Source organism: Dicentrarchus labrax, unplaced genomic scaffold (genome assembly GCF_905237075.1).
Source record: "Dicentrarchus labrax unplaced genomic scaffold, dlabrax2021, whole genome shotgun sequence".
In the NCBI taxonomy this organism is placed as follows: Eukaryota; Metazoa; Chordata; class Actinopteri; family Moronidae; genus Dicentrarchus; species Dicentrarchus labrax.
This window is the reverse complement of record NW_026136712.1, coordinates 22,345,942-22,361,369: the sequence shown is the minus strand read 5'-3', so window position 1 is coordinate 22,361,369 and position 15,428 is coordinate 22,345,942. Positions and strand designations below refer to the sequence as shown.

The following is a 15,428-nucleotide window of genomic DNA, read 5'->3' as shown; positions in this document are numbered from 1 at the left end:
ATAGTTGTATTTAAAAAAAAAAAAAATCAAGTCATTCTGGGAATGCAAGGACTTGCAGGTGAAGTCAGTGCCTCATCTTTATTCATTAAATACAAAAAGATTGATTTTGCTTTTCTCTATCAAACTGTCCTTAGACTGAAGGCAACAGGTAGGGCTCAGCTGTTGATACAAGTAAGCCTCTTTAAGGTTTTTTTCTCAACTTTTCAGGCTTTTTTGCCTATCTAACCTATCTACATGTATCTGTCTATCGAAACACTGGAGTGAAACTTTTTGATTTAGCGCTGCTAACATTCTCCATGAGGGATCATTAAAGAGTCATCCACCACCATATCAATGGAATGAAGAAAGCAGCACACAGACTTCAACTCTCCAGTCTCCGACTTATTGATTTGAATAACTTAATGAGAGAACAAAGATATGTCGGGTGTTACAGTGGATGCTGAAAAAGATTTAGACAGACATCACTGTGTTGACATGTTGATCAATGAAATCTGATGTTGTTATCTTGTCTTCTGGCCAGGAAGGGCTTCAGCTTTACATCTTTAACATGCAACAAAACACTCTCTCTTCAGCACAGGTAAAGGTTTAAGTTAGATAACTGGACCAACAGAGGTTTCTTTGTTATGACCGGTGGAACCTTGAGCGAGAGGACCCAAATGCACCACAGAAGACAGGATCTTAGAAGTAACACAGCAGTCCAAGAATCACTGTAAAACAAATCCAAAGGAAAAGTCCACAAATCAGGCAGAAATCCAAACACCAAGGAAAACACACAACAGTACATCCCAAGTCTCTTATTTGACATTTCCTTGCTCCACAAACCTCGCTGTTCTAATCCGCCATCTTGCAGGCCAATCCAAAGCGCTTGTTTCTGCACTGAGGAGCGAGGATCGAAGATACAATCAGTTATTGATTAATCATATTACAGTCAGACACAGAAGAGAGTCTGCCTGTCAGCAAGAAATACTTTCTACATCATTTATTGATCATTCCTGAGTTGAGTTACATCATTTCAATTTATCCCTGGAATATTTAGCCTAATAAACATTTTCCAATGTTCAAAAGACACCACAGTCATATTGTGGGTTATTCAATAATGGATTTACAATCACAATATCAATAAATACAGATGCACATAATGAATAAATAATATAAACGGTTCCTGTGCCTCTTCTTTAGCATAGTGCGAGGTTACAGGTGGTTTCTTTTTTTCTTCTGTGTTGTATGGATGTATCCTCTTAGTGTTTTCTTCACTTACAGTAATAATGAGAGAGGATGCTTTGAGTCATTTTAAACATTTCCATGGGCGCAGTAATGCCACTGCAGCAGATATCATTAAGCAGCACAACTGAAGAACTGTTATAAAGTTGACAGAGAAACTCTTCAGAGGAAACAGAGGATTCATCAGGAGGCTGTTTTACTCTGAACCATCTCCCTGCATGAACCTGGACTGTGTGTGGGAACTTCTGGAGGTGTAAAATAACAAATAACATTCATTAATGTAAATGTGCACAGCGTCTCTCTTAATGGGGAGAAACTTGTCCCAAATTCAATCCTCAATCCATCCATCTGCTATTAATCAGAATGTTATTATAATTCTAATAACCAGCCCGTCAGATGATCTGCTCATCACTATAATGCAGGTTGTTGTGCATGTGCAGGTGTTAAACAGGTAACAGGCTGCTGCTCTGCACTGACAACTCTGTCTTTATTACAGTTTTTCTCCTTTGGTTTGGCTCATTTCTTGAAACAGAAATTACATTCTCAAAACAACATGGACAAACCCTCCAAACCACTTGGCAATTGTTCACAACAGAATTGTATTTTTCATTGATTTCATCACATTGCAAATGTCTTAGTACATCTTTGCAAATGATTAAGTACAGTTAGCCTACAGTTAGCACAATTTCCAAGTGAATAGATCCTGTTGATCTAAACTGATTGATTGATTCTCAGTCTAATGGTTGTTCTCTCCAAAACATGTCAGCATCATTTCATTCTATAAGTCATCATATGCACAATAGTCTGTTCAATGGTCAGAATGAGTCAACATAATACCATGAATAAGATATACTGTATTTATTTACAGCACTGTAGGCTACATATAATTTTCCTTGTTTTTGTTCATGTGTTTATATAACAGTATATTATGCTTTATACATTTTCTTTTTACTCTGATATGGAGGTTACTTTATGTGTGTGAATAAAATGGCTACCTTTCCTTGGCAGTGTGAGTGCAATGTGTGATGTCAAACCTTAGAGGCTACTCTTCTCCTAAAATCCTGTTTTTTTTTATTTTTTTCAGTTTTATACACAATTGTATTCTGTTAGCAAGACAAAGAAACTAGTCCAGTAACCATTGTGAATGAAGGACTGGGCTGAGACTGAGAGGTGGACATGAGGGATATGGTCCTCTGCCATAGTGACAAAACATCTAAACATTTTGACTTGCAGTGCTCACACAATGCCAAAGGGACGATGCATTTTGGAGGTACTGACTATCTATATGAGAAAGGAATTTAGTTTTGACACATGAGTGAACAGTTTTGGGAGAGATATGAGCTTTTGCAAGTGAGCTATGGTGTTGTGCTGAACTGTAAGACTGTTTTGCCAAATGATCTTAGAGTTTTGAGAATGTAATTTCTTTGGCTCAGTTCACATGTGTGCAGACACAGACTCCACCAATAGTCTCTACAGCTGTTAAAGCCCACTGACAGCTGTCAGATCACATCATCAGCTGTCGCCGTCATCAGAAACAGATGTTGCTTCACGTGCCGCTTCAGAGGAAAAGACCTCTCAGTTCTCTAAAAACATATTTCCTCTTTCCTTCTTTCCTTCTTCTCGTTTCCTTGTGTCTCTCCATTCATCCCTGGTAGGACTAAGATGGAAAAGATGCAAGTGAGGGAAAAGTGGACGCAATTAGGTGACATGAGATGCACCCAAAGTGAGGGAGAAACTAACAGGTGTAAACAATAATAATAATCAAGGTGGGAGAACAATCCAACTGGAAGGAAAAGAGACAAAGACGTAAAACAAGACACAGGAGAATGAATCTTACAAAATAAAACAGAAAATAGCACAAGACAAACTGAATACATCATAAAACAACATTAAAGTTTATGATAGTCGTGACATTCCTGAGAGCTACATAATATTAAAAAGAGAAATGCTCATCTCTTTGAGAAAGTCAGACTAATTTCCAGCTTCCCACAAACACTTAAAACACACAGAAAAGGTCCCACTAATCACTACGTACAGGTCCAAACACGAATTAACCACAAATAGATAAATAACTTCAATAGCATAATTCCATTAAACATTTTTTAACCTCATTTATATGCAAAAATAAAAACAGAAACAGAACAGTAAAGCATATAAGTATTTTGCATTCACTGCATTTAATATTACTTACTGTAGAAATTTTAGATTTATTGGGTTTTACAATTTAGCTCCTTTTTGTAGCTTAAACTCAAAACTTTAAGCCTAAAACCGATTAGTTCAATATACACCTTTCTTAGTTAAACATATCACACTCCAGCACATGACTGTACTTATAATATATAACATATAATTTTACCTCACTGTCCCCTAATAACTTGGTTAGGTATAGGTACAAAATCTGAATATGTTTTCAGGAAAGATCTACTTATGTAACTAAAAATGAGTCAATGAGTCGTCATATGTTGAAGCAGAGGGCCACTGACCACTGAGACTGGACTGCAACATCACTACAGTTCAAAGCAATCTGACCTGAAAGTTTCCTGAAAACCCAACCAAGAAGCCTGGGTGAACAGCCTCATTGAATCTGATAGGGAAGTTGTGGAGGTGACTCACTGCGTTAGAGGAGACCAAACAGTAGGCCAGAGTGCCAGACGGCCAGTCCAAATACAGTCGTATTCTTTTAAGGTCAGAGACACTTTAAGGTCAGAGGACACATTTAAACAAAGCTTTTTAGCAACCGAAACCAGTTCTTGGATACTAGTCAGAAATCCAGCAACTGTCACCATGTCCAAGTGAGCCCGTGTGTTTTTTCTGATTTCTTGATATGTGAAACCTGCGCGAACCAGACCACTGTCTGACACCCTCCCAGTATTGGTGCCCACTCAGCGGCACTTTGCACAACACCTGCTGGTAACTGTCAAACCTCTCCGGTTGATCTTGATGTGACTGCTGTTTTCCAGATTTATGTTGCACTCAGAAAGAGTCAGGTTCAGCTGTGCAGTGTCTGGGTCTGGGGTAAGCTCACAGTCATCTGATGGAGAAGCCAAGACATAATCTGTCACCAACCATCCTCAACACCATCCATACTGCAATGTACAGTTAAAGTGTCTGAATTGTGACAGTCAGTGAGGTTAAAAATTGCGAATAAAGGCCTGCACGTTGTTTAACTTGTGATAATACATTTGTTTGTGACGTTTTGGTGCAAGACCTTCATCAGGCAAAAAGTCAGTGAGTGTAAACCAAATGTCATAAGCACCACAAACTGCAGTCAGTTGAATCAATGCTTCACTAAAGAAGTTTCATCAGAACCAATAACCTTTATAAAGATAGGATATTGCAGGGCTGTTGCATAAGGGCCAACGCCCACGCAAGGGCAGCCAACAGTGATTTAGAAAGAATGTGAGCTGTTAAAAGTTTGAGTAACATTTCTAGCCTCAGGACTGACAAGCCAGAAGAACCCTAAAAAATAATTAGAGTTGAATAAAATAAGAAATGTAAAGGTAGACCCAATAGCTTTTCAAATGCCAAAACATGTACAGAAGGCAGAATAAGTTTACAGCATGAAGAGAACTTAAGAACTCTACTGACTAATACCCCGTTCACACAGGCCACCTGAGCAGCTCATGGCGTCTCCACCCCTATATTTTCCAATACACTTTTCCCTGTATAAGGTCCATGAAATATCAGCTGTATAGTTTAAACATCAATGTGAAGAGAGGTAACCAGAAAGCACGAGTGGTTTGTGAGAGAGAGGAAGAGAGCGCAGTGGAAAGATACTGCCCTTCATCCGGTTTACTTCGGAAATTCTTTCACAAGTGAAGTTGCGCTAAATAAAAGATTACTACAATGCTTTTACTTTGAAAAGGAAGTTTAAACTGTATTGAAATATGTGGATATGACTACCAATAGACCCTTTCACTGTCCTCTTTTGCTGGGAGAGGCGCACAGCTCACAGTAAGAATAGATGAGACCTTGGGGAGCCCGGATAGCTCACCTGGTAGATCTGGCGCCCCATGTGCCAAGGCTGATGTTTAAAACAGTGAGACAGAAACTGAATTTGTGCATCCGCAGACCTGTCGAAACATAATCCACAATCCAAAGCACCTCGTATTTTGAAACTTATTCTCCATTCCCTTCTCATGTCTGTTTTGGGCATGGTACAGGTACTGACATGTGTTTCCAGATTTTATTAATAACAACACAAGTGTGAACCTGAGTACATGTGAGTACCATTTTGAAGCTTCAAGTTCTCATAAGGTTAAATACAATCTGACTTATTTTTGTAAAGAATGCAGTTGCCCCCTGTTTGCCATGAGAGAAAATGAAGGTTTAAGGTACTGCATACACTCACTAGTCATTTACACTATTTACTAAAATATGAAAAAAAAGCGTATCCTGTAATCTTGTGGGTTTAAAGGTGAGCAACATATGATTCATAATTTGCGGCCCTACTGTGTGCTAGTCTATTGGTAAAGAGAATTGAGGGGATCCTCAATAGAGACAGGAAATATCCGATGAATGTTCTTAAGAGGTATTTGGATTCAGGTCGTAATCAGTCAATGGTAATTTCATTACACAAAGGTCACAGATAAAAAAGGGCTGTTCTCGTACTGGCTCATACTCAATAATGATACAGAGCAAATGACTTCTTAAAAGCTAACAGCAATAATGACAATGAACATTTAATTCAATAGTTTGAACCCTGTAACAATAACCAGTATTGCTTTCTAGTAATTACATAATATGTAAATAAAATACTGACCATATGATAGGATATGTTCACATGAACAGTCCAACAATGTCTTCTACACCTGTTCTACAACATGATGGAAAAAGAGAAAGGTAATTATTAAAATGTATGCAGACAGAATTCCGCAGTGTCTCTCACACTTGACTTTGTCAGTCAATGCAAAATTAGCAATATAAAAAAAAAGCTGTGAGGCAAACATGCACGCAGACATTATCTGTGAGACAGAAGCATGAAACAGAAATATTACAGGTGTCCAGGAGGCACAAGGTGGGAATATCTGACAGGATATAATATATCTTGCTACATCACACCATCAGACTTGAAGCTCCAGTTGAGAGTCAAGATGACTCAGATACTTTCACCTGGTGATAGATGAATACTGGGACTTTTAGTGAACTCCAGTCTATGTTTGTTGTCACTGTGATCAACTTGTAGCACACATTTTGATAACATGTATGGTTTCGGCTTGACCCATATAGTTGGATATGTCTTCAGATATCTTGATAATGGCTGGTCTGGGTCGACCTTTCACTGCAGGGATGCAGTATGACGCTCATCGAGAGAAGCTGATCCCAGGTACATTTTTTAAGTAGAAGACTTTATAAAGTCGTACTATTTATTTAATCAGCAGAAGTCAGATACGTGCTGACAATGTCCACAAACTATGTTCACTCACTTTTTGTAGCACAATACTCTTTCCTCACCTTCCTATATGACACATAAATACATTCTACCGGGTGAGGAATGGAATAATGTGTAGGTTCTGCAAAATCTCAGACTTTTTGTGATGACCATCTTTAAACACATCACTATCAATTATTCAGATTTATATAATTGTTATGTAAAGTCCTCTACAGTGGTTCCCACGGGGGTCACCAAAGCTTTGTGTGGGTGTAAGAGAACTTTAAAAATATACACAGTAGGCCTATATCTTAGCATTTGGTTTATTTTTGTGAAGAAGAAACTGTTCTACAGTGCAAGATTACATTGTACATTAGATAATGTTATGTACTGTAATCAGGTACTAAAAATGAGACAGCAGTTTAAAAGAAATCAACCACAGTATTTTTAACTCTTGAACTCCACTGACCCCAAGTGATTATAGAGTCAGATCTACAATATTGTTTATATGTCTTTAATGTCATACACTCTTTTAATTATTTACTGAAAACAACTAAAGATTAAAGCTGTGTTTGCATAAGATATTTAGAGTGGATATTGGGGGGTATTTATGTATAGTTTTGTATATAGTTTCTTCTAGTTATAATTGTGGAGACAAAAGGAGACAACTTACTTCTAAATCCCATTTCTAACACATTTAAATCAAATGTATATGCACGTACAACAAGTACAGGACAATAAAGAATAAGAAGTAAAACTAAACAATAATTTGAAATTAGAAAGGAATAATAATAAATAATAAAGTAAATAAATAAATACAAAGTAAAATACCCTAAGTCAGTGAACATAAATATTTTTATGCACAAAAAAAGATTATACAATATAATATATATATAGTAATATGATACTGTAGGATGACCACAGGAGCTGCTGATGACTCTGTGTTAAAAAAACATGAACTTAAGTAACATCTAATCAGTGCTAACATTAGCTAAGCTAACACTTCCACTTTCTGAGTGGAATACAAACTTAACAGCCTGATGGGTCCTTCCAAATGTTGAATGAGGTCACATGTAGCCACTGATGACAGCAGACATCATGTTAAAATCCATGTGGAAGCAAATATTACCTTCCTCTGTGTTCTTATACTGTGGAGAATGAAAGTTATATAAAGTCCTCTGAGGATTTATGATGTATCGCTGTAGTGTTCTTTGCATTGTTCATAAATGAGCTCAGAACCTTTGGTACAGTCAACTTTTGAATGTACAGGAAATAAAATAGCACACAGTGGTAAACTCAGCTCTCTACTTTATTGAATATTCTGCTCAACATTTCCAACAGGTTTCACAGGAATCTGACATTGCTTCAGCTCTACAAACATCAGCAGTGTACTTAACATCTAACAAAGTGATTCCCTCCTCAGAGTGGTAAAGCCATTAATTTAACCCCAGGTCATGTTTAAGACACACATGTGACAAAATGATTCCTTTTATATTCTTTAAGGTTACATATGATATATTTTTAGGCTGAGCTGAACAAAAAGAAAAGAAACAAATGCTAAGTTAAAATATTTGCACTTTAACTACCTTATGTCCCAATATAACCAACATCTCACATTCAACTAAAGCAATATCAATATTATACCATTATTGTGAGTATCTTTTTCAACATTCTGCTCTTAAGAAAGAAAGAAAACTTGTGTATCAGTATACATATGTTTAGGTATTAGAATAGAAAGTTACAATTAAAAAAAAACATTATTGATGAATCAAGCAATGCAAACTGATTATGAAGCTGTGAAGAACATTTTGAGAAGAAGGCTGTGCTTAGAATCATCATGAACTAATACATAGAAGTTACATGTACAGTCACTTCATTAGAATCAGTGGTCTTGGTCCATCTGGGTTTGAATGCATTTTTGAAGTTTTAAAATGTGTTCGAGCTAAACTGGGGTGTTAAGTTGTTCTTTAAACATGAAATGAAAATCCATATCCCTACAGACCAAGATCTTAGAAGTATTTGTCATTGCTCTTATTCAATTGGACACACGTACACATAATTGCCATTGTTGTAAGCATAGAAACCGGGGTATACAGGCTCATTGAATCTGGCTTCAAAGGTGTGGAGGTGAGTCAGTGTGTGAGAAGAGACATTGTAGTAGGACAGAGTGCCAGCAGGCCAGTCCAGAAACAACCCAATTCTGTTGCAGCCAGAGGGAAAAGAAACTTCCCACAACTTACCATTATGCCATGGCTCAAGTGTGTGTTTATTATTATAATAATAATCATCTGAATATTGGTGAAGAGACCAAGACATGGCATTTTTTCCAAGAATACTCTCTGCAGCGCCTGATTTTCTGTCAATTCCTTTGTATGCAACACCGATATGAAGAGATTCAGGGCAACCATTACTCCACTCTACCTCCCAGTAATGGCGCCCCTTTAACCTCTCTTTGCCCAGAACCTGAGTATGTTTATCAAACCTCTCTGGGTGATCAGGGTATGTCTGCGATGGTCCACTTGTTGCCTTTTTGTTTCCCTCAGACAGAGTGAGGTTGTAGTTAGCAGTGTTTGGATCCAGGTTGACATCACAAGCATCTGATGGAGAGACCAAAACAAAATGTGTTATTAGTTATTCTGATGGTCAAACAGGTTTCTGGAGGACAGAACATTCATATGGGGAATTTGTTACTCAAAAGCAAACATGGAAAGTGACTTACACCAGATCAAATCTCTTTTGTCTGTGATAGTCTCCACAGGAGGGAGGTCGGGCTTTGAAAAATCCTCACTGATCAGAATGCCGTCCCTGTAATGGTAGATGGTTGCTCCTCTGTATTTCTTATTTTCAATGGCTGCTACAAGGAAACAGAACCGACTGTTGTTCTTCAGTGCTTTGGCAAGATAATGGAAATCTTTGGCTTTTTTTCTCATTTTGGTGAAAACCTCATCTGAGTAGCACCAGTGGTCTTCATTGCTTCCTAATTTAGGTGATTTTAAGTAGCCAGCCATTGCATCAAGCCAGGGGTCAGCGCTCTCCAGGGAGGTGAAAACAAAGCACAGAGCATCCTCAACACCTGGAGCACGAACATCTTTGTCCAGCTTCAATTGATTTGGAACGATCTTTGTTTCCTGCATCCTTTCTACACAGGACCTGATGATGTTGATCTCTTTCTCTTTATGATCCAGCCAGCTCTTTAGTTTCTCTTTACTGAATGGTGACTTGTCTCTGTCTTCAAAGAGTTGTTTTGTTAAACTCTCATCTTCTGTACCTTCACGGATGAGGGAAAATTTCTTCGCCATGGTCTTCTTCAGGCTAGATTCATAGTCTTCACACAAGTTTCGGAATCTGTCTAACCCTCCTTTAATCTGTGGAAGATTCTCTACCACGCTGTCATCCAGACATTCGTTGTATCTCATTCGTATTTCCCTGAAATCTTCAAGAGCATCTTGTGCCTTCCTCACTAGTCCAACACTGATCCCACTCTTAAGCTCATCAGCTTCAGAATGCAAATTCTTCAATGGCATCAGCCAGACCTTCAGAGGAACAGCCTTCTCTCTCTCTTCTCCCAGTAGCTTGGGGAGTTCTGCATAGGTCTTCACTGCTTGTTCAAATGTTGCAGGGTTGCTGTCAAGAATGAAGTCTCCGTAGAATTTGCAGGAGAATTTGTTGGTCAGCTCTTTTTCTTCATCAGTCAGCTTGATGTCAACATTTCCCTCAATATTGAATGAGGGGATTTTCTTTATCACAGCTTCCATGCTACCCTCGATGTTCTGAACACTGCTGACATCTAACTTCTGACTGTCAAACACAAAGAAAGCATTTGCCCCATAAAGGATGCCTGTGACTACATGTGTTGCTGAGGACTTCTTAATAATATCTATCTGCTGGGGGTCCTTGCATTCAAGGTGAGTCACTGACAACTGCTTGAAGGTGGTGGTAGCGTTGTACTGAAATGTCACTCTGCTCTGATTCTTGTATTTCTTCGTATCATTCAGATATTCAGCAGATCCTCCAACTTCAATCAGTCCACCCATGAAACTGGCCTTCAGAGAAGCGTTAATATCCAGCAGAGAGGACTTGGATTCAATGGTGTCTGATGCAGAAATGTGAAATGTACTGCCCTCCTGAGAGGTTACTTTATGAGTTTCTTTATCCCATAATGTCACACCTGTAGAAATTGGAGAACATCAGTCATCTGATAAAGCAGGAAATATAAAATCACTCAAAGCTAATCATTAACAAGGAAGGAAATATAAGATTGAGGGTTTATGGTAACAATATACAACATAAGTGTAATTGCGCAACAACAAAACTTTGTGCCTGTAGACTTTTAAAAAATATTTAAAATATTTAAATATTGCATTCTTTGAAAACACAATGAGCATTGTCGTCATTAATACAAATAAAATGCTCTCAGGCAAACAAAGGCATGGACCAGAGAGCACAGGAGAGAAGACAGCACACACAAACTTTGCGAGAGAGACACACACATATACATATGTATATATAGACATATTACGGAAGTAAAAGTTTTTTGAGTAAACAACAGACCTATAAAAACCTATGTTCGATGCAAAATAAACAGAGCTGTTCATTTGGCAGGATGCTCTCCAAGCTCCCGGGGCTTGAAATGATGCTGTACCTTTTTTGTAATAAAACCTTTTTTATATACAATCAAGACGGTGTCAGTGGACTTCTCTTCAACACATCTTCACATTATCATTACTTAATATACAGTAAATCACATCAATCACTGATCTATGAAGGCCTGAATGAATGAAGTGATTCTTACAGTATCAACTGTCCACAGCAGTGTTATATTGTATAAAAAGCTTCTCCTTCAGGTCATGAAGTCCCGGATATGTTAAGTTGTTTTGCCGCGCCAGAGCGCAGTGTCTTTATGCACGACTCGCTGAGTTTACCTTCATTAAATCGCCTTAAAATGACAGCAGACAATATAACCATACAGAGCTCTACACACATCAGACTGGTCGGATATCACTCAATATTCTCCTTTTAGTGAAGGAGGTTACCAGGGCTAATCATAGCCTCATCCAACTTTCTGTTTTGGCAAACGCAGCGTCTCATGTTTTATCCATGAAACACAATGCAATGCAAACACTGACATTAATTACTGAACTATATGACCATGTACAAGGTGAGATACATGATAATTATTACTTTAAAAGCTTTAATAATACAAGCGGTTTCCAAATCAAATCAGTGTCTCTATTTTGATACAGTATTTAATAATGGCCACCTGTGATCTATATTCACCTTCGCCCAGCCCTTTTGCAGGTTGCGCTGCTGAACATACATGGACCGAATTAGAAGGTGCACATTAAGACAACCATGCAGTCCGTGCGCCTATAAGACCACCTTGCACTTGACAAAAACCTTGGCTGCAATGCATGTTTGCAACGTTGTAGAACCAGGCCTGAATATTAAAAGAGTATAATTACATATTATTTAAAGTGGGGCATGTGCCCTTCCAGCTTAAATGGGCATGACTGGACTGTCTTGAAGCAATATCGTAAAGATATCACACACCTAAAACAATAAGATGGCGCAGTGCCTTGATGATGTCATATTTCATTCCATATTTTAAAGTTTCATATTATATATGTAATCATTTCTTTATCATGGCATTCCATAATATATATATGTATGTGTGTGTGTGTATATATATATATATATATATATATATATATAGAGAGAGAGAGAGAGACACAGAGAGAGAGAGAGATAGAGAGAGGGTTTTTTTTTATAAGAGTGTAGTCCAAGTCAAAACTTACCTGGGATCAGTTGATCTCTCCGAGCATCATAGAGCATTCCTAGGGTGAAAGGTCGACCCAGGGCTGCAATTTTCATGTTATCTGAGGCCATTTCAACAACCTGTGGAGAAATGTAAAGTCAGTGACCACAGAGCCTTCAATACTTCATTTAAAATGTATTATCAGTATGAGTGTTGAGACTGTGTTGAGAGAAAATAGACAGGATGACAAAGATAAGAAACAGAAAGACAGACCGTTTACTGTGCTTAGTATTTCCCAGGAGACACTAATGTGACAGTGATAGCTGTAAACAGACTGGAGTTCAGTAAAAGTCTAAAGATATTTCTGTTTTTGTCACCCTCTGTCTGTCCACCCAGTTTGTCCTCACCTGGTGAAGTTGTGTAGATCAGTTGAGTTGTGTAAGTCTTCTTGTCTTCCAACTGGAGCTGTCAGTCTGATCATCTCTGATATCTGCGAGATTACTTATATCCTCTCAAATACTCCTCCCATGACACTCCTCCAGACATGACTACAAGTCCGGACAGATAAATGAGTGTGCGGGGGAATGTTAGGTAACTACAGAGCAGATTAAGGGAAATGGGAACAGGTGGGTGGATGGGTGGGGCAGTCAGGTGATGGGGAAAAGAATGATTGTCCGTGACCATCTGGTGGATGGATGGAAAATGGCAACGAGGGGGCCTTGAAATGGGAACTGGAGAAAGAGCACTTTAGCTTGGAGAGAGAACAGTTGTTATTTGAGTGGCTACAAGAGGTGTTTTGTCATGGGGAAGAAAAATACTCAAACCATTTTTCCAGTGAGGACAGTCTGGATCATGACACTTGTGTACAAAATAAACTTTTACTAACTTTTTCCTAATAAGACCTGGTTACCAGTATACGTGTGCAGGACTGTCACATCACAACCCGGGGTTCATTTAACTAAAGCATTTTAGTTAAATGTTATTAAATGTCTCATGTCACTGATGACAGCTAAGATTTTATTCACTGTTTTACTGGTTCTTACTGTTGCATGGTATATTTTTCACACAATATTCATATTAGCTGTAAGTTAAGACATTATATGTAATCCATTGAGGTTTAACGTTAATGTATGAAACTTGGCGACCCAAAGGGTGGGTACAATGAAATTACTCATTCTCTGATCTGTACCAAAGCAAAAAGAAGCATTAAATAAAAGGACAAGAACAAACTTCTTGTCAAAGAAGGAAAATTGAATAAACACAGTAAACAAAGGACGTAAAGTGAAACAACCAAATAGCTCCTATCACTTGTCTCTGAATGTGATTTTTAACCTTTGAATAACTTTAAATGTCTCCAAGCCATAGAGAGAGCCGGCATTCAGCGCTGGCTCAGAACACTATTCATCATGTTAAAGGAGAAGGGACAATATTCATATTAGCTGTAAATCAAGACATTATATGTAATCCATTGAGGTTATGTGTGGCTTTATGTTTAACTTTGTGTTTATTCTATCTCAATGAGAGATTTCTTAAGAACTGGGTATGGGTCCAAGAGGCTTTTTTGTACATCTCGGCATGTTACACATGCCTACCGAGTTTCGTACATATCATTGAAACGTGGCGCCGGGGCTGTTTTTTTTTATCCTGTAGGGGGCGCTACAAACAGGACAAACACGATTTTTGGTATGTGAGCTTCCGGCACCACTCTACATGTGCCCTGTGAATTTCATATTCATAACTATTACGGTCTCCCCACAGTGATTTACCCAGCCACCAGAGCGCCACCTAGTGGCAGATTGTTGATACATTTTTTAGTGAGCCTCAGGCAGCTGTATCATCGTACCAAGTTTCATTTTAATCACACGTGCCGATGCAGAGATATAAACTTCTTCATTTTAAAGAGCGCCACCTTGTGGCGATGGCCTGAAATTGTGCACGATGCCTAAGGAAGACATGAGGAACTATGGACCCAAGCTTGGTGGCAATTGGACATGCCAATGTAGAGGAATGCTCCACTTCTTGTTTTTACCAAAATCTATAGGAAGTGCTAATTTTATAACGGGTTTAATTTTTGAAGTATCAAAATTCTTTGAAACAATTTTTTCCTAGGATGGTCCCCAAATGCTATGTGAAATGTTTCGTGAGAATTGGACAAAGTGCATAGGAAATACATGAAAAAGTAGTTTATGGACATTTTGGGCTCTAGCAAAAAAAAACTCAAGGCGAAAATGGGCGTGGCCTATATGGAGCGATTTAGCTCCATTCACCGAACGCGTTGATATAAGGTTTTTGAATGTGCGACAAAAGATGCGGAAGTTATTAGCCTAAATGCAATAGTGACAATAGCGCCACCTAGTGGCTGACCCAAAAGCGACACATAGAATATAACATTTTTCACCAGGCCTGACAACTTTGCCAGACAAAATTGAGTTTTCGTATATGTTCAGGGGGGCAAAAACGCAGTTGAAGTGGCCTGAAAATAATAAGACACATAGCAAATACAATAGGGACCTCCAGCGGTCGTTGGCTCGGTCCCTAATAACTTTGACAAAATAGTAATTTGTCACAAACCCATGAGAATAGTCTCTTCTTAACTCTGTCTAATAAACTCTAAAAGTTCATTTACAAAGCATATTGAAATGATTGGTTAGCATTATAGGCCATTTGGGTTGAAGCTGTCTTTCTGACATACAGCAAGTACTTCAAGCTGTTGCTTTTCCACACACAAACCCTCAAAGTGAAGAAAACGACTGCTTCAAGGAGGTTTTAAATGATTGTGTGTTGAACTTTAATGTATGAAACTTGACCCACCCAAAGGGTAAGTGCAATGAAATAACTCATTCTCTGATCTGTATCAAACTCTCCAACTCTGCTTATAGGCCTCCTCAGCTGAGAAGCATTAAATAAAAGAACAAGAACAAACTGCTTGACAAAGAAGGAAAATTTAACAAACAAAGTAAACAAAGGTCGTTAAGTGAAACAACCAGATAGCTCCTATCACTGGTCTCTGAATGTGATTTTTAACCTTTGAATAACTGATTTCTTAAGAACTGGCCTCAGGCAGAGAACATTAGATTTGGC

At 38.3% G+C, this 15,428-nt stretch overlaps 2 protein-coding genes across 4 annotated transcripts in view; one reads left to right on the top strand and one right to left on the bottom strand.

The window, feature by feature from the left end:
• Positions 1-15,428, top strand: part of LOC127373010 (uncharacterized) — a 466,807-nt gene that overhangs the window by 421,867 nt on the left and 29,512 nt on the right. The window lies entirely within an intron of this gene.
• The window catches only part of LOC127372978 (stonustoxin subunit beta-like), a 56,841-nt gene continuing 49,296 nt past the window's right edge, over positions 7,884-15,428 (bottom strand). For 2 of the 3 annotated variants that reach the window (XM_051416990.1, XM_051416991.1), the window contains exons 2-4: positions 12,388-12,487; positions 9,312-10,760; positions 7,884-9,189 (exon numbers count right to left, since the gene is read on the bottom strand). In XM_051416990.1, the coding sequence (XP_051272950.1) occupies positions 8,624-9,189; positions 9,312-10,760; positions 12,388-12,478 (2,106 nt within the window). In that variant the 5' untranslated portion in view covers positions 12,479-12,487 and the 3' untranslated portion in view covers positions 7,884-8,623. Of the gene's footprint in view, positions 9,190-9,311; positions 10,761-12,387; positions 12,488-12,754; positions 12,871-15,428 lie in introns of those variants that run through there. The other variant, XM_051416989.1, reaches the window with a different exon arrangement.